This window comes from Corvus kubaryi, unplaced genomic scaffold (assembly GCF_017639235.1).
Source record: "Corvus kubaryi isolate FWS band 111438036 unplaced genomic scaffold, C.kubaryi_AGA036_p1.0 37396, whole genome shotgun sequence".
NCBI lineage: Eukaryota > Metazoa > Chordata > Aves > Passeriformes > Corvidae > Corvus > Corvus kubaryi.
The window spans coordinates 31,248,646-31,268,770 of NW_024581135.1; the positions used below are offsets into that span (position 1 = coordinate 31,248,646).

A 20,125-nucleotide genomic window follows, 5' to 3' on the forward strand; every position below is an offset into this window, starting at 1 on the left:
AAGAAAGCCAAATACTCCCCTGAAATGCAAACCAGCAAAGTATAAGTAGTTTTCATAAGAAGGCATGGAAGTCACATGAAAAATCACACAGAAACCAGCAAAATGCACATAGGACACCAAGCAGCAAAGCTATGAGGATGATGAACATATATCAAATCCAGGCAACGGAAAAATTCAATACAAAACCTGAATATACACCCTGGTGTCATCTGAGCCCTGAACATGGAGCAATCACAGGGCTCATCAGTGACACTCTTAGGACACTTCACACCATACGGGGTGTCAGGCTTCCTACAACAATTTTGGGAATGCACCTGCTCAGGAAATTAATTTTCCCTAGGAATTCTTCATTTGCAGAGCAGCATAGAACCCATCAGGTGCTGGGAGTGTTCCTCTGTGTCTTATCCCATGGTCCAGAAAGACCTGAAAGGCTGATGGACTTTCTGCTCACAGCCCTAGGGTTCCAAGCGGCCCACAGACACCACAGGGGCAGCAGGGAAGTGCATTCAACAATGGAAAACAGGGAATATCACCAGATGCACAAAGTGCAGGGGGAGAAAGGAAGAGACCTTTGATCTAAAGAATACAATCTAAAAAGGGTGTAGCTTCTGAAAATTAATACTCTTACACCAAATTATAAAGGAAGAAAATATAGTAAAAAAATTAAATTGTCATTTTTTATGGTAATTGTGTTTTGTCTGAGGTTTCCCCTCTGTAACACTTGTAGTAATAGTGGCATTGATACAATATGTCCCAATTTGGGCCTCATTTCATTAACACAAGAAAAACAACAAGAAAACAACAAGAAATGGTACTTCATGAAATAATCATACTAGTTCAGTAGGCTTGGTCTCTTTTATGGTTAAATGTATCTATGTGCCAGCAAACAATTTATTTTTGACTCATTCTACTGAGAATGGTGCTGAAGATGCACTGTTGGGCTGCATTGTACTAGAAAATGCAATGTGATTGAGATTTTGTTAATCAGGAAATCACTTCTAAATTGTTTCTTTTTACAAGGTGTCTCAAGACATTGATTGCAATCTCTACGTCATACCCACATAAGAAGTATGAATTAGAATAAATTGAAAAATGTTTTTGTTCCTTGGAACATTCAAATTGGTAATATACAGAAGCACCACAGTGGGTAACTGCAGCGATGTTCCAGGGAAAGGTGAGTGACCTTGAATTGAAAATTATGCATTTAGAAGAACCTGCTCATTTCCTGAGATTTGGGGCTACTAAGAACACACTAATCCATAACTTACTAATTCATAAAATACTGTATAAGCATTAGCAGTTTCATTAATGAACTGCTACATCTTCAGTTCATTTAGTACTTTTTCAGTGACGTGAAATATGCCATAGGCAATTTCAAATTAATTTTCTTTAACATCATAAATGTAACAGAATTTTATACCCTCACAAAGAAGTGCTCAAAGAACTGAACACAGAATATTATAAATCTAAAAAAGCTGAAGATAGGCAAAAAACCCCATGTGCATTTTCCCACTCGGCAATCTTGGTGGAAATCGGAATCAAGTGATATGCATAAACACATTCCAAAATGTTTTTTGAAATCTGCACATGGTTCCAATATCTATCTTGGGGTTTTCCCATGAGTGTGGTGAAGCTTTCCAATAAGGGTAGCTGGTGAAGGTGGCCTGTGCTTCCAGGTCACAACAAAACCTTGCATGAAAGGTCTAATCAATCAGTATCTTTAATGCTCTACTTAAAAATGGAGGGGTTTTGCAGCACGTCCACGTAGGAGTATGTATTCCATACTGCTTCTTTGGTAATCTTTATGGTGCAGGAAGAACACTGCCCCTTCTGGGGCTGCTTCCCCCAACACCTCTTCTTGCTGCCTTTCAGTTCTGCTTCTCCCTCATTTCAGTGTTCTCAGGGAACCCTGGCAGCTTTGGGCAGCACTAGCAATGGAAAGAGCAGCAAATAAGACATGATGTGAACCCACTCTGTCAGGGCTGCACTGAGCTCTGGAGGCTGCATTTACACACAGCAGCAGCACCCAAAGCCTCCCTGTCATACAAACCGGAGCAGTGTCCCCACAGGAAAACAATGAGATGAAAATCCAATGGTCCTCACATAATCAAGACCAAATGCAAAAAAGACCAGCTACTAAAGCATTGCCAAGCCACTAAAACAGATGAAAAGTAAACAACAGATACACAAGGCACAGAAACTTCAGCAGTGCATGCAAAGGAGTGAGACAAAGGAAACATCCCATGCCAACATTTCCCATGGCACACGGAAGCGCAGCTTGAAAAGCAAACTAAGGAAACTCTTAGTTTGGGATTGCATGTCCTCGACAGAGCCACTCAGGACACGAAAAAAAGTGAGAGTTTCTGTTGCATAACACTTCTGCATTGGCAAACACAGTCATTTGAGGGACTAACTTTTCAAAGTCCTAGGAAGACTGCTCAAAACCATCGACCTGAATACAGAAAAAATGATCACTAAGCAGTTTATTATTTACTGAATGTGCTGAGCAAATGTAAATCTAATTAGTTACAATATCCTGAGAGAAAAATCGTGAAGATTGACAATTTGATGTTCAACTTTCACAATATATTTTATGCAAAAGTATTTCATTATACAATCCAGTTTTCTCTCTTTCATTTCCAACTATGATCTCATTGCCTTAATGGCTTCTTTTATAGGTTTAGAAAGAAATTTTATTTTTCCCATAGAGTTTATGAACTGACAGAAAAAGCACCTAAATTAGATTGATGTTGATTTGGCCATATGGCTAGATTTAGAGCAGCTACAGAAAAATTTTCTTGGTGATACTAATAACCAAGCAAGGAGAGAATTCTGATGCAATTGTATCCCTCAAAAGCAGAACTTGATTGCTGTCAACGCTTTTCACCCATTTACATATTGCAAAAATGCAAAGGGTGGGTAATTGCATTATTCACACACATATTTTGCACCCATTTCAGTCTGTCAGTATTATTTTAAAAGATGTCCTCAAATAAACCCTTAGTTGGCCTGCAAAAAAAAGAATCAAGAAAGAATCATCAAAAAAGCAGTTTTAGACTAGATTTCCCTTTGTATTTCCCAAACAAGCCTTTAACTTTCAGTACTTATAAAATGGAGAGAGAAAAGTAATCCCTAAATTTTTAAATTATTACTACTTTCAATTTTCATATGCAAGTGGTTTTGGTTTTTGGTTTTGTTTTTTTTTTTAAATAGAGCAACTGAGGACTCACAATAAACACCCTAATACACCATACTTATTATTACTTAAAAAAGAATTTAATTAAAACAACTAAATATTTCAGATGGAAAAATATTCTCTTTTATGAAATTATCAACTCAAAATAATTTTTTATCTGTGCTTAAAATGAAGCTTCAAGCTTACAGTTCACTGTTTGCAGTTTCTTCTCTTAGTTAGACCATGGATTGATTTTTGGATAAGTCACCAATGTGTACACATTTTCATCAGCAAATTAAGGTGTTTCTGTAATATGTTTTGCAAAGAACGTGTTCAACACTACTACGCAAGAATTCAATATGTGAACCTGGGGCCAACTCCTTGCAGAGAAGTAAATCTGCCAGCTAAGCTACATATTGCAGTCCAGCCTGGCACAACTCATTTTGTCTATAGTTTCAGAAACTACAGACAAAATGTTTCTTGAAACATTTTGGAAGTAAAAGAGGATCTGAATTTTAAGTCTTGAACATATTACATTTGATCCTGAGCAAATGACTTTATTTCATATTTAGCTACAAGCCTATTTTCAATGACAACAGGAAGTTAGAAAGGTTTATTTTAAATGACAGCCTGGATGTATCTACTTAGAACTGAAACATGTTGAGACTAGTTTGGTTTTTTTTAAATGTGCAGCAAACCAGATGTTTAAAACCATACACATATTCAGTCATCCATCCACAGTTTAAAGATGCTCTCACATTCTATTTTCTTTTGATACTGAAGTGAGGACAGGAAATGCAATCTGGTCCTGCTTGTGGGAAAATGATCTGGGAATCAGAGGACTGAGCTGTCAAAAAAAGCCGAATTGGCTTGTTTTTAAAAATAGAAACTACAAACAACCCCAAACCACACAGACAACCAACAATGTCAAGGGTCAGTGATATAATACAAAAAACCTGCTGCACTTCAAATTTCCCAAAGTGTTTTCTCCCTTCTTCATTTCATGAAAATCTAATGGGAAGACTAATGTGTCTGGAATGATTAAAGACACAAAAATCAATGCACCTCAGAAGGAAGAAGCAGGAATAAAGAAATGATAGACTGGCACTGCATGCGAATGATGCCCCAGCTTCCCAGTTACTAACAGGTGGGAAAGGCATCCTGTCCTGGATCAGTATCGTAACAAAGAAAGCATGCCAGTGACATCACGTGCTGTCTGTCACAGCACTGTGGCACACTACAGGTGCAATAAATTCTAACAGCCCCTAAGTCTCCTCTCCTGGGGAAGGAAAACACCCCCCCACTGTCAGCCTGCCACTATGCCTGCTTAGACCTCATGGCTTCCCATCCCCTTCCACGGCGGGGATGGGCCCTGAGGGAGGACACAGCACAGTGTGATGTCAGTGTTTCTATTGCCGCGATTGTGCACTGCCAGCACAGGCCTCTGCAGCACCCCCTGCTCTGGTAAGGAGATCCTTGTTTGATCAAGTTGCTGGTGGTGGCTGCAGTGCTACATCACCTGCTGACTGCCAGGGGCTGCTGTGGCCATGCAGTGATCGCTACAGCAAGAGCTCAGGCAGCAATCTGTATGGCAGGAAAGCCACTTCAGCACATCTGAAAACGTTGGGAGAGCACAAACAGCATGCAAACAACCAAATATGAAAAGGGAAGCACAGGATATGAAAACCCAAGGTACTGTTTAAACACAAACAGAAGCAACTTTTAACCATCTGTAGTTGGCTCCTGAAACGGAACATTTCTTTACAAACTGCTGTGATGCCAGTTAAAGGCACGTGTTCTTTTATCATATTAGGCATCAAAGATCAGGGCTTAGACTTTCCACTGACCACTGAACAATCCCTTCCCTAGAACTCAGCACGCTCAGAAGAGCCGGACTGCCAGATAAGGAACTCCAGCCGTAGAAGATTAACAAAATATAAATAAATCAAAATGTTTCTTATGTCTAAGAAAAGCTTCAGAAAGCTGTTGTGTGGCACTGACATCTCTGTATAATTCAACAGTGTGAGATGAAAACTTCAAGAAAACTTACAGTTTAATAAATCTGTTTTAAATCACAAGAGAATGATTAACTTATGTTCACAGCATGTAACACCAAGACTATCTGCAGGGAAGGAAGACTTCCCCCATCCACCCAAAAAGTGCTGAGAAAGGCGCTCAGACAAGGTATTATTCCCCATGTTGGATATTCAGCTTCATTTAAGCTATTTTATTTCAGAAAACACTATTAGCAGATCTGAAAAGTTTACTCGGAAAAAATGATCACAATATAGATCTGTTACATTAATTTTGAAGACAGAGCAGCAGCAGCACAGATATTTTTAGTTTAAATTCAGAAAAAAATCTCTATTTCATTTAAAACAAAAGTGACCTTTTTCATTAGAGAAATTATGTGGAAATAGGGGGAAAGAAATTTTTGTACCACTTTTTTCTAATAGGAATTGAGACTGCAGAATCATACGTGAAGTTATAGTTGATTTGAATGAAAAATGCATAAAATTAATTGCAAACTATAACATGCAATTAATTTCTTATGAATTGTTTGTAATTTTGTTCCTTCATACATATTTGTTGCTCACATCATAAAAAAGCAGATAGGTGTCATCACATTCGCTGCTATTCCAGGCACATTGACTGATAATCCTTTTATAACAGACTCAAACTGCCCTAAAAATATTTATGCTTCTTCTCTGCACTGAAGTCACTTGACAACCTCATCAGTCCATTTCTTCATTCATTCTCAACTGAACAGTTCCATTTCCATGGAGTTATTCTTACACCAGCACACTTGAGAGCTCTGATTTACCATCTCCACAAGGTCTGCTTTAGAAAGGACCTGCCTGAAAGATGTCTCTTGGTAAGGTGCCAAAGCTGATAGTGCACAGCAGTGGGTACTGCTGTGGGCCTGGAGCTGAGAAAGACATTTTCCTAAAAATGTGCTTGGTTTTGGTTGGTTGGTTTGCTGTTTTTGTTTTGTTTTAATTTTTGGTTGCACATCTGATGGAAGAATCCTGTAAAAGTAAAGGAGCTTAATCCAAACTCCTGCTTGAAGCAGGATCCAGTTATCTGAGGCTGCTGAGGACCATGCTCAGGGCAGAATCAGTATCTCCAGCCTCTGGGCATCCTGTTCCAGTACTCATCCATTTACAGAAATCTCTTCTGTGTCAGAATGGATGCAGATGTTGAACAGGCTCTTAGGTGGCTCTTACTGCAATTCTAATAATTTGTGACAGGAAATGATTGGGGGTTTCATTTTAAAGCTTAAGGAGTAAATAAAGCAATAAAATTAAAGTGCAAATTAATAGCTGACTGTTATTACTGAATTGAACTAATTTATATCAAAAATTATCAATATTCTATAGTTTTGCTGCAGCACAAGTGCTATTTAAGCAATATGCTTATTCATTGTACCAATTGTAATTAACAATAAAACAACATCTAGGGAGAGAGTTTACAAATGGCTAGCAAATTAACAAATTTAGATCTTAACTCTTTAATAAGGAATGTGACATCATTGTCTTAAAAGACACAAATCATAAACTATGGGATTTTTTGAGGCATTATTAATAATTCTCTAATTTGTTTTGCTTAATGAAATTACAAAGTAATTTAAATTAAAGAAAAGCATTGATTGCAATGGATTTAAGAGCCTGTTTATTTGCATTCAAATATACATTTAGTTATTATATTCATAAATAAAGACAAACTGCCATCCCAAATGAGGAAAATAAAAGACTAAAGAATTGAATAACATGACATTAAATCTAGCATTAAAATTGATTACCTATCCCTGAATGCTTCAGAAGTGAGAAGACATTCATAATTTAAATGTCCACTGTGGTAGTTACAGAGTATTTATAATTTATGGTGTTCTCTCCTCTAAGTAGATTTCAAAAACAAAATAGCAGTTCCTCATGGGAACAACCATCTAATCAACATAAAGAGAGTGCACAGACACTACTGATAAACTGTCAGCACCACTACAAACATGCTTTTGCATTGCCCAAACTTCTAAACATCCATTTAAGGGGAAACAGTGAACACTCTGGGCAGGAACAAGGTGGTCCAGCTGAAAAGCAGTTCCTCTTTTGCTAAGATTTTGCCACACATACATTAAGAAATTTCATTCATTTTCACAGCTGCCTAAAGCTGTACAGATGGAACACACTTGTAAGAAGAGGGGAGTCTCTGGGACCAGTCTGCAGTGCAACCTGCATTGTGGGAGGTCCTGCCAAGGTATAAGGAACTGCCAGCCAGCAATTTAAACACACTTCTGTGGTCATCATCTACAGGAACTGCAGAGCAGTCAGAATTTCCAGCGAGGAACCCACACTTGCTCCTCTTTCCCACCACCCAGCCTTAGTTCCCAAGACCTATTGACTCCTTGGCAGGCAGATTGTCAGTCACAGGTGACCATGTGCTTATGAAAGTTGTGGGGAGCTCCCAAGCAGCGTTTAGAAACCAGATCTTTCAGTGCAGAAGGGTTTTTCACCCTCAGCTGGCACATTCAGATCTCTACTTGAGGCAGCAACAAATAGGTATGATAGGGGATGAAAGAACCACAGTTGGAGAGACTGTAATTTGCACTTCTGCTGGCTCGTCACAATGTCACTGTTAGTTCAACACTGCTCTTCAGCAGACATGTTATGTGATCACTGGATGTTAATGGCAATCTCTGGGAACAGCAGGGATGCTCATAATGATCATAAGGTGATTATAAATACAGAGTGACTTCAGACACAAGAGCTGTGTTGTGTACTTACTGGAGGCGCATGTACTTGTGTTATTCTTAACTGGTTTTCCAAATCTTGAACTTTATTTTTCAGTTCTGCATTTTCAGTTTCTAATTCTTGAATCTACAAAGCAAGTGGTTATTCAACAGCTATTGGGATCGTCATGGATTTCAACAACAGCATCCACTGAGCATAAGTTTCACCAGAGATCTGGTGATTTAGAATCAAGGTTGAACTTGTTATCTGACTACAAAAAATAATTAAATTTCAGTATCCTCAATATTTCAACCTTGCTTTTTAGTGTCCTTGCAAGACAGCAAAACATAAAATACTTTTTAACACTTTTTTTTCAGTCTTCTTTTGTTACATTAGCAATCTGAGAATAATGCTGGAAATTATGCTTTCATAAAAAGCAGATAATACAAATACAGCAGCATGTACTTTTATCTCTTAAAAAGAAGAACATAATTCAGAACTTACTCTTTTCTGTAAACCTGCAATTTGTTTCCTTGTTTCAACATCTTTTCCTCCGGATTCCAGAAATTTCCTGTAAGCTAAGTCAAATGCTTGACCAATTGTTAAAGTTATCTCTTCTGCCTTTACATAAAACATAAGACTGAAATTAGTACATTAGGACAAAATACTTTACACCAAAGGCTTTGCCCCATCCACCATGAAGCTGACACTACCAAGGAGCACGACAAGCACCCTTCAGCAAAATACCTTGGCAAAACGCAATGAAAGAACATAAAAATACTTTGGATAAAGGAGGGAGACTGGACAGCATAAATTATGTATTCAGTTTCCATAAGCACAGATACCATGCTGCACCATGGCTTTTCCAGATGATTTCTAAAGCAAATACAGCCTGTTAAATCATTAAATAAATTCTTTTAGATGTGATGAAATAATGCTTTCATGCTAATGGATATTTTGACCCCTATTGATTTTAAATCTGGATTTCAACACTTATTTTTTCAAGTACTATAAAATCTCGCTCAGGATACTGCGTTAAGTATTTATCCGCACAATTATTTCCAACTACATAAATCCAGAAATAAAAGAATCCAAACAACACCCAAACCAGAAATTGCATTTGTATGTGCAAAATATATCCTATGTTGTGTTTATACAGTCAATGCAGAATATCTATTTCAAAAATGATGGGGGTAAAATAAGCCTACAGGAAGCTGATGGAGGACACCAAGGTTTCAGAAAAAAGTGATACCAAAGCAGGACCAATAAAAGGCGAACATATGGATACACCACTTGCTTAGGACTTTAGCAGAGAAAGTAAATACAGTAAGGAATAACTGTTCTGTCTCAGACACCAGAGAATGTCAGTGCTTGGTGCAATGAGTTGTCTGGGAGTGCTTTGTGGGGTTAAACTTGGGAGATGGGGCCGGGAAGGGGGATGAAAAAAGAAGGGAGAACCTTGTGGTGATAAAATTATAAAACCCCCAAAAAACAAATAACACACAAAAAACCCCAACACTAAAAACCAGAGACAGACACATCAGCAGAAGAGCCTGCAAGGGTATCTCAGCCCCAGAGTTGCAGTAATCTCTGCAAACAGCTGCGCAAACACCTCAAGCCTGGTGGGGTGGAGCCTGTTCTCCCAGAGTATTGCAGATGCTTCCCCCAGGATATTGAGCTGGCCAGTAAGAGAAATTATCCCAGAACACCACCTCAGATCATTGAAGAGAGAGACTCTTCCTTAATTTAATGCATCTAAGTTACAAGACACCATGTTGCCATGAAAAATTATGTCCCCATGGCTGTGTGTCTGTAATTAACCATTCCCACCTCATCTCAAGGCAGACCATCAGCAGAACCTCAAGCCCTGCAGAGCGTCCCGCATACTTACACACTTTTCACTGTCAAACACGTAGCACAGATGCTTATTTGATTCTGAGTCTTTGCATATGAAAGTAAATATTCTCTTGTCAGTTTTGTCATCAGCACAAAAGGATATCCTGTGGAGCTGACAGTTGTGCTGGACCTCCTGCAAACAAACAGAAAGATAATTTTTAAGAAATTACTACACTCGCTTAGGATAAAGATGCACAAAGGAAAGCTCTGGATTTCCTCATAAGAGCAGGCAAGCTGCAGTAACATTTTTGAATGCCTTACTGTACATGAGAGCACCCAAAAATGTACTTGTAGTGTAACAGAATTAAGCAAACTCATCTCCTAAAAAATGCTCCTGTTTTTACTGAATGTAAACAGGAAGTTTTTATTTGAACAGCATTTATCTGGAAGTGTTTATTTGGACAGTAATTTCTGTTCTAGAAAATTGATTTTACTATTGCCTTGCATCCCTCTGTACTTTATTTAGGGCCTGATTATGTAAAATAATCTGTTCTTTTTCCAGGTGCACAATATCTTTAAATTTCATCATCTCTGAAGGTTTGTTAAAATGGATTTACTGAAATGAGTCCTTACTTTGCTACAGTAAATACAGAAAACAGAAATAAAATGGCTTTGGTAACCAAATAAAGAGAAATAAACCTGACATACAAATAATTTCTTACTTGAGGTGCCACAGAAGCAGCTTTTAAGCATTATTATTTGTATATTTTTGCTACTGTATTTCACTTTCCATTAAAAAGCAAGTTACAGCTATATAAAAAGTTGCAATGGCAATGCTCTTCAGCTGAGCAAGCTTGACAAGACTGAAATAAACTATCTCAACTATTTTTTTTTGTTGTTTTTCTTCAACAAGTCTCTTCTTGGTATTTTATTTTATTTGGCTTATTACATGGGAAAGCAGTATTTGCTTTAAAGGAAAATATGTCGTTTAGATGTGAACTATTATCTATTAAAAAAGAAAGTCTCTGTGTAGCACTGGGGTTCCCAGCTTGCTGTAAGCCCATAAACAAGGCCACGCTCCCTCTGTACACAACCACATATCCAAAAAATGCACCCTATGGGCAATCTTTTCCCCTTGCCCCAGCTGAGTTCATTTTCTCAGTCTTTACAGCTGTTCTTCTGAGTACTCCATTTCTCCCATGGTCCAAATCTCTGTCCTGTTGTAGCTTTTCAACACACAGAAATAATGACGTGTGCTCTCCCTGGCACTGTGAGGTTTACAGATCCATATAACTATTTTATATCGTTTAAGGACAGAACCACAGTTCTATAATCCTTTTTTTTGAGTGCCAAGTATAGAATCAGGTCCTGATGTATGAGCTGGCCTCCTGTTCCTACTGCCATTAATAGTCACTATGTGACTGAAAACCAATATTCCTCTGTAACATAACTTAAGTGCTTTGTTTCAAAAACACACTGCAAAAGAGACTTTAATTAGTGCTGATAACATGAAATTGAATTTCCTAAAGCATTTATAAACTGTGCAAAAAGAAGGAAAACTTGATTCAAATTTACATGCAGCTACAAGAAACTAAGTGGGGGAGATAAAAAGACTCCTCACAGTTGATTACTACTCGAGTTGTAATAACAACATTGCTGAGAGATTAGAATGTTCCTACTCCCCCAGGAACATATATCCCACAGCTTTCTGTTAATCTCTGCAGGAAATCTAAGATCTTTTGGCACTTCAAACTGTTATTTTAAAACAGTTTTTGCCAGGATATGGGGTTTAGCACCCCTGTCTGCCCTACAGCATAAGGAAGATGCAAAAACTCCAAATAAAGTTGACATTCTTGTCCCCTCTCCTAATGTAAGAACTGTTGAGCTCTGGTTGTGTCAAGAGTCTGAAGCAAAAATGGGCTGCAAGCAGCTGCAGCTTTAAACTACAGCTACCATTTGAGAAAAGGCAGTGCCTGAGTGCAGCAATTACTCCACAATGAAGAAACAGGAACAAAAGTTTCTTTCAAATTCAATATTCAACATATGTACGGAAAGGTTTTTATCATCCGAACTGTTAACATTTATTTAGCACATTGTTTTTGTCTTCCTCAAAGTCTAAAAGTCCTGCTGTGAAAGGATTAAGAAAATTTAATACCACATTAAATACAGTCTGCCTTCAGGACTATCATGTGCCTTCCTGGGAAGATGTCACCCAGATGCTGTAAAAAACCATGGTATTTTAGAAGATCTTTTTTGTTATAATACCTTAAAAAATATAAAACAATAAAAACATTAAAAATAGTGAAACAAATATTTACTAGTTTCGCATGAAAGAAACCCATGTAAGTTTCTTACCTTTGTTTTTGGATCTAGAATTTTTACACCATAGATTGAGATTTGTAACTCAACTTTGGGTGTCTTTTGGCCTTCAGATTTCTTGATGTGTCTTGCAAACTGAAACATGAAAAACAACAGCAATCACATGAATAGTAAATTTATTTGTTTTTATTAATTCTCATTTTCTCTCAACTCCCTCCACATTAAGTTGTTTCCTTCCTTCTTCAAAAAGCTTCCCATAAACAACACCAACCATTCTCAGAGTCTCAGCTGGGCACAGACCAGCATTTCTAACTTCACACTACACAATGCTCCTAAAATTCAGGAAAAAGTATTTTAACATTACTTAGCATGTTCCCCGGTAACTTTTATCTGCTTTTTATGCACTTAATTGCAGCTTTTGCATGAGATTTCTATGAAAGCAGCAGGAACATGAACACTTTCAGTTTAGCAGCTGCCTGGTTGTTGAGCAAGGAACATCAGTGGGTTTTCCACACCCCACTATTTCTACACTCACTTCCATACTCTTGCATGGAGGGTACTTCCAGATGCTCCTTTAAGTTGTTTTAAACAGGGTCAGTTTGAAAGCACTGCAGTTGTCAACACCTAAGAGGTACTTGATCTATTTTATTCTCAGAATCTATCTGCCAGCAGCCCACTGGATGATGGCTAGATAGCACTTTATATGACTGGGTTGGGTAATGTCTCCTATTCAATATGTTTTCCATCTTTTTCCATCTCATTTTCTAGACGTTAGACTTACCTTTCTCTCTTTCTCTCATGAATACTGCCTATAAAATCAGCACAGTATCTCAAATTTGCTCCTGCATGACAGTTAAGGAGTGCCCTAAATTTGGGTACCTTTCTTAGGAAATATAGGATTGCTCCGTATTTTGCTCCATTACCAGAGCAAAATGTTGCCCTTTTTCTCTCGAGTCTTTGATAGCCTAGAATGGTATTTTCAAATGCATAAATAAGGATGATGATCCACTAAAGGCCAGGAGTTGGAGTCTATGCTTCAGAGCTCTGTTTGAACACATCATCCTCAACATTCCCATTCAAGAATAAACTGGGTGCATAACTCCCCATCAGTACAAATACTCTGTGTCAGAAGTCAGTGGGGACAGTGGCTTTTAGTGCCATCAAGAGTCTAGGATGTCACCAAGGGTGCTGTCCTACCAGACCTGGAAGACACAAGCCTGAATTGCCTTGTGAGAGTGAAGTGCTCAGCTGTAGCCAATTGACACCTCTCCCACAAATCCTTAAAAACTCTGATTACAATTAATTATTCATTTAAGTGATAGCTCAGGGTTTGGATTTTTGCTCTGATCCTTTTCCAACTAGTACTTGGAAAATCTTCCCATAACACAACTGCTTTACACAGTATGACTGTCAATCTCTTACTTAATTTTGCTTATAGGCAGCTTCATTCATGGCAAATTATTGACTAGTTTGGAGAACCACACTAAAAGCACAAAAACCTGTTTTTCCCTTCCTCCCAATTTTATTCCTCATTTTGAAGGTATACTTGTTGGACATTTAATAGCTAAACAATTTATAATTAATCCTACTAACTTCACACAGTAACAGGACTTACCCAGACACTTCATTACTGATTAATGCATCCCAATAGCTGATAAATATCACACACTTGGTAAAACAAACAGCACCCTCCCACCCCAAAAAACCCAAACAACAATCCCCATGAAACCACTCTGTGCCATTCTCAAAACCAACTCTTAAATCTAAATACCCATTTTGCATTTCAACATCTAGGACTGTTACAGTCACTGGCCAAATGTTTTATAAAGGTTCATACAAGACGACTTACTAATGAAAACCAACTAGCTGAAAGTCAACAAAATATAATTTCTAGTCTGCCTCTTCAGCATCATGTATATGCCTCTTGCAACATCCTTTTCACATCTGCCTATTTAACTTCAAGCCCATGTCTTGCATATATAAACTTGTAATACACATTAATCCCTGTATTGTGCCATTACATATGCACATTTTAATTTTTTTAAAAGACATTTTATAGAAAATTAAATTTTAGAAATCATAATTGCTGGTTTACAGCATTCTGGCCAACAACATTTCTTGACTTTAGAGGACAATTCAAATTCACTACAGAGAAAAAGCATTTTTTTCTTTAATAAAAATCACTCATTGAGCCCCACAAAATCTGTCCTAAATTTTATACTGCAAATTTAAGCTATTTAAGTCTGTGCTTAAATAGGAAAAAGATAGGCCAATCATTGCCTTATTAGCACAGACTGTTTTTTTCCAAGATGAATATAAAACGCCGACTGTCTTTAGACCATTTTCAGATCATACATTTATTCATTACCTGCACCCCACCAGCTTTCCTCTCTGATTTGTAATTTCCTGATGTCCCTTCATTGAATGGGACTTTGAGGACATATGTGATCCCTTTTTTCACTGCTCTGCACTTTGCCAGGTTAAATGGAATGACCACAAAGCCCACAGATCACCTGGGCAGTTTGGACAATCTCAATTCCCAACATACTCGATGGTGCCCAGAAAGACACCCATGGAACAGACAACCCTGGGGCACACCTCAACTTGAAACAGTCTGGAACTTGGGCAAATCCTGACCTTTGGAAATGTCCCTTAGCAAACCAGTCATGCACAAGTATTTCTGTGCAGTAGTGAAGGGAAAGAACAAATAATATTTGGTTTTACTGAGTTAAACTCATGGTATATATTGAGAATGATGATGGAATGCTTGATTTTCCAATGGCAATCATCTCAGAGTCTCAAACAACAGCTACAACATGAAAAAGTTGTAGTTTTTAAAGAAAAGAAGTTTTAAAGAGAAAGGTTTTAAAGTAAGCGATGTGAACAACTTGCACAAGTTTTAGAACAGCTGGCCAAAGCTTGCTCCAAGAAGTCATGAAGACTTACAACACTGAGGAAGTTCCAGAAGGCAGTTCTGTGCCAATTCTAAAAAAAGGGTAAACAAACTGACCCTATCACATCTCCATTCTCAAAAAGCATAAATCCAATTCAAGAAATAAAGAATTCAAGTGAGACGAAATTAATGACGATCAATATTTTACAAAAAATGCAGCTTGTCCAAGTAGACAAAGCATCTGCATTTTGTATGCCATTATATTTAAGAAAGTGAATCAATAGAAACAAAGTATGAGTTAAGTTAGTTACATTAGTCTCCAGATGCAGTTATAAACAGGAAATTGTCATTGGGAAGATATGTTTCTAATGTATTCCAGCAGGGTTTATTTCTCAAGCATGAAATTTCTTAAGCATTGAACAATGACCAGGAGAAAAATAATTACTGATAAAATCTACAGGCACAAAAAATAAGAGGGGAAAAAATGGGAGAAAAATAACTAATAACCTGAAATCTAAAAATCATTACAGAGGAAGTTTTCAGACCACAAAGGCTGATGAAGGGGCCAATAACAGAGAGACTCCTCATCAACCAGAACACCACAGACTGGTATCCCAACAGAATCTGTTGTTTTCCTACAGGCAACCCTGCAAATACCACATGTGGCAACAAACTTTGATTCTTGGGAGACATCCCTGTGAGGATGGGATTAATGAAGTCTTGATAACATGGCAGGCCTTCCCCTAACTGTGGACCTTCTCATGAAACTAAATATGGGAAAATATTTCAAAGAGATCCTTAAGATGACAACAATGGCCGCACTGCATCAGCTGCTTGGGAGAAAACACTCAAATTTTATCTTCTGAGAGTTTCAATTACAGAAGGATGTTGACAAAAAGGAGAAAATAAAATCACAGGATATTTACCAAAGTTAGCAGAGGGCTGGAAAACCCACTTCAAGAAACCCCATCAAATCAAAACCAGGCTAATGGCGAAAGAAACCAATGACAAAAGAACCCCTTCAATACAGACATCCAGACAAATAAGCTTTTTAATCAAAGGTTTACTGGGAACAGTGACTGAACAGCACACAAAGATTAACTCAGAAAATCTGTGGCAGTTTCTTTCTTAGCATTTTTCCTGCCCACTGTCCTGTGCAATAACAGATAACACACAGATACTGATCAGCAATTTCTTTTATATCTGATGCTCTCCAGAATGCCACGTTCAGACACCTCCCACACTTGTGCGGGGTTTGAACAGCACATCCCATCACTGAGTCAGGTATCAGGAAATTTTCTTTTCTTTATTTCTACTCACTCCTTCTACCTAAGGAAGACCCCAAGGGAGCTCTGGACCTTGGAGATGTACAGACATTATTTTCTCCTATCAGCACACATTTGAAACACAGTAATATTTGTATCTCACACAATAACATGATTATTTAAGAGGGTAAAAATCTGTAGCCTCCCACTGGCATCAAAATGGAAAATTATGTAAAATTATAATGAATCACAGCATGGCTTGGGAAGAGACATGAAGGGCCAAATTCTTAAGCTCTTAGCTTATACATATAATGTTCTCAGGCACGAACCCCAGCTTTGGTCAAGCTCAGTGGGATGGGCTAGTTTGTGTTCAGCTGCTTCAGAATTAACATTTTATTTTCATGGCATCTTTTAGGGAAAGCAACAGATACAAATAAACCTATTTTCTACAGTTTAACACAGCTTTAAAAATAAAGAAAAATCACCCATATATTTTGTAATTTATTACAGTAGCAGCAAAAATTGGATACTCTAAGAGACTTATTAAATATGATGTGTTTATGCATCAAGTCTTAGCAAACTACAACCAGAAAAAAAATACCATGAGAAAAAAAACAAACGTTTTCAAAATATCCAGGAACTGGAGCTAAAGAAACAATTGTTAAGACAAATTTTATCTATATATCTATAAGTCAGTTGAAGCTGTGCAATCAAAACTGTGTGTTTCTCTTTAATATTTACACCTCCCTACACAATTTAAGATTTAATTAAAAATACTTGAGACATCAAAAGGGAGATTATTCTGTGATTTGGGTGCCAATCGTCACCCCAGGGAACACAGGTTCAATTCCATTTAATGCAGGCTACCAGTGAGACATCAGATATTGCACTTCACACAGACACCTTAAAAGATCCCTGGTTTAGGGCAGAGTTGTTGGATAAGATGGGAAACATCTTTGTAACCTGACTTGGAGAAGATGCTTTTCCTCTTTTTTTTCATTAAAACATTCATTATAAGGAAAGATGCCTGAAAAAAACCTCATCAGGCCCCATTTTTTTTGCAGTGCCTTCACATTATCTATTGGTCATGTTATGGTCCAAACTCTCATGGACATTTGATGTGGGCACAATGAAATTATGACCTCTGAAAAATAGCTGTCAAGAGGAAGAAAAGGATGAAAAGACCACTGACATGCAAAATTCAAGCTCTCAATAACCATCTGGGTAGAAATGTATTTTGATGGAATATGTTGTATTTTATTTTCCAAACACACACTGGACTGAGAGGAAGGGTATCCATCTACTATCCAGAGTGTGGAAGACAACACAGTACAGTCTTTTTTCCATTTCTCACTTCCTGAAAGAGTTTTTGTGTTTTGTTTTATTTGAGGGTGGGCTGCTTTGTTGTTGTTTTGCTTTGAATTTTTTTGGTTTTTATTTTGCTTGTTTTTATATTGCTTGGTGGCATGGAGTTCTGGGGCTCTGTTGGGATTTTTTGGTAGTAGGTTTTTGATATTTTTTCTGTTTGGTTGGTTGGTTTGGATTGATTTTTTTTTTTTTTTTGGAGGGGAGGCAGGGTTTAGTTTTTTTGAGGGGCAGGGTAAACAGGTATTTTCTTATTCAGCTCTTCTCATCTGACTTGCTTTGGCCTTCAGATGTCCTTGACTGGTCCTGAACCACAAATTCCACTTTCTGCAGTACTTCAAAGAGAGCAGTCATGGCTGTAGGGCTTGGCTGGAAATCTTTTTATCCCAATATTAAAGGCTTCTCTGGCCTCCACTCTCCCTCCTTTCAACAACAGATGAAACTGAGCTTTAACACAGAAGGGAGCTCAGAACAATATCCACTGATGGTCCTTTAAGGGCAGCAGCAGGACAGCATCTCTGCATGTGTGGAAGTGTGTGAGCCCTTCACTTTGTGTATCCTTAAGGGTCAAAGACATGATGAAAAATATTTCAAGTGTTTTCAAAGAGATAAATTCTATTTGCATTTTGTCTGGTCATCTCCACTTACAGGAGAAAAGTGGGAGAAAAAAGGATAGTGAATTGAAAGCTGGGTAAGTGAACAGCCTTAAATTTGGCCCTCACAAAAATGCCCCTTGGCAGACTGTAGAAGGAACAGCCCAAAACTCAGGTATTTATTCTGGTTTCTCCCTAACACTCCTCCATGCAGCTTTCTTACCACTGCTCTGGTTATGCTCCTCCTTCCATCTGTTATGCTGCTCTTTCTACCTGTTCCCACCTCCTGCACTTTATAAGAAGGATCAAATTCATTCCTACAGTCTGATCTACAAGTTATTACCTTCATTAATCAAGGAAAATAATCATTTTGCTTTATAAAATAAATTCTGATTTGACCACATGTAGACATTTGACTCCTGTAGGCATGTTTGGATACAGAATCTGGGTGCCATGTGTTTTAGGTTTTGTTTCGTTCTAGAAATAACTTTGACCAGAAAACTTGAAGGAAAACATGGTTTGTAATAAATCATGATAATAGTTCACCTTATCTTAAAAATTAATATACACATTTTAAAACATTAGTGTCCAGCTTTCTTCTTTCTCCTGCAGTACAGCTCCAAGCACTTGGAAAACACAAGAGGAAATCCCACCTAGACAAAACCACAGGAGAATCCTCTACAAAAATTATATAGTTGCTTGAAGAAAACCTATTTTCTAATTGAAACTGTCCCAGAAAAACTGTCAAGAAAATATAAAAGTAGTATTTGGGGTAAAAGTACAACGAAGCATCAAAAAAAAAGTTCGTCCAAGATATTTTATGTTTCTGTAGAACATCAGCTCCATCTGCTGGGAAAAATCAGTTTGTGGAATGGCAGCTACAGTTTCTGTGCTGGGCAACCCAACTCTTTGTGCTGAGTTAAGGGCTTTTGATTTAAAGGAGTAAACAGTTGTACATCAAATCTTGACTCTGACACAGGTGGATGACATGAGGGCTTAAGAAAAATGCTTTCTGGTGGCAGTAATTCATGGTCTGTATATCACTGTAAGCACATGACTTCAAAAGCTTATTAGAGCGATGCATGTCACTTGTAAAAATAGCTCTGAACATTAAGAAAGTGTCAGTTGTTTTTCTGCTAGCTATTAATTTTAATGAAAAACAAATTATGATTAGTAACACTGCAAACTAAAAGCAAATCCAGATAATTAAAAAATATAAATATGGCATCACAAGCTACATATCTTCTAAAAACTCTCCTACCCCCAAAACCACTTTATATTTCTTTCCATATATAACATTAGTTTTTTAAACTGTTTTAATTGCTTAAAAATTTTCAAGTAGCATTTTCTAAAAAAAAAGCTACAGATGTGCGCTTAATAATAAAATACAGTACCTCTAGGCTTCTCTTCAAAGAATACAGATGCACAACGTAAGTCAGTCTTCAAATGAGTACTCAAATAATTGGGGATTGTTTCAAACATAAGAGCCTTTTATTGCTCTCTGAATTCTGTTCCAAGATTTTTCAAGTCCTTCCGAAAGTCATCTTTATTTACTTTGGAAGTTCTCTAATAAACTTGTGATTAGGTAAGATCACATGCAATACTTGATATCTAAGCTCCAAATTCCAAACTTGAAGGAAATAGTGTAATTCTGGCAGTGACTATTCGGACTTCTATCTCCAAGGTGCTTTACTTGCGGAACGTGGGTAGAAAGAGCAGGTATCTACACACTCCAGTGACACCATGAATATATACACAACATTTCTGGCTCTGCCCACGCTTCTGAGAGCAGTTATTTGAAATCCTTTCTGGAGCTGCTTTCAGAGAAAATTATTTCCATGTGTGAAATCATAGAATTCAACCCACCCAAAGCCTCCAGTGATTAGTGAGAGCCCAGGCCAGCCTGGGGTTCCACCAGCAAGACACTCAGCATTTGGTTTATTTAGGAGTCC

General features: G+C 37.6%; 1 protein-coding gene across 10 annotated transcripts in view; it reads right to left on the reverse strand.

The window, feature by feature from the left end:
- Positions 1–20,125, reverse strand: part of GULP1 (GULP PTB domain containing engulfment adaptor 1) — a 150,026-nt gene that overhangs the window by 21,255 nt on the left and 108,646 nt on the right. For all 10 annotated transcript variants that reach the window (XM_042041720.1, XM_042041721.1, XM_042041719.1 and 7 more), the window contains 4 exons: positions 12,094–12,192; positions 9,794–9,931; positions 8,407–8,523; positions 7,957–8,049 (listed from right to left, as the gene is read on the reverse strand). In XM_042041720.1, the coding sequence (XP_041897654.1) occupies positions 7,957–8,049; positions 8,407–8,523; positions 9,794–9,931; positions 12,094–12,192 (447 nt within the window). The remainder of the gene's footprint in view (positions 1–7,956; positions 8,050–8,406; positions 8,524–9,793; positions 9,932–12,093; positions 12,193–20,125) is intronic.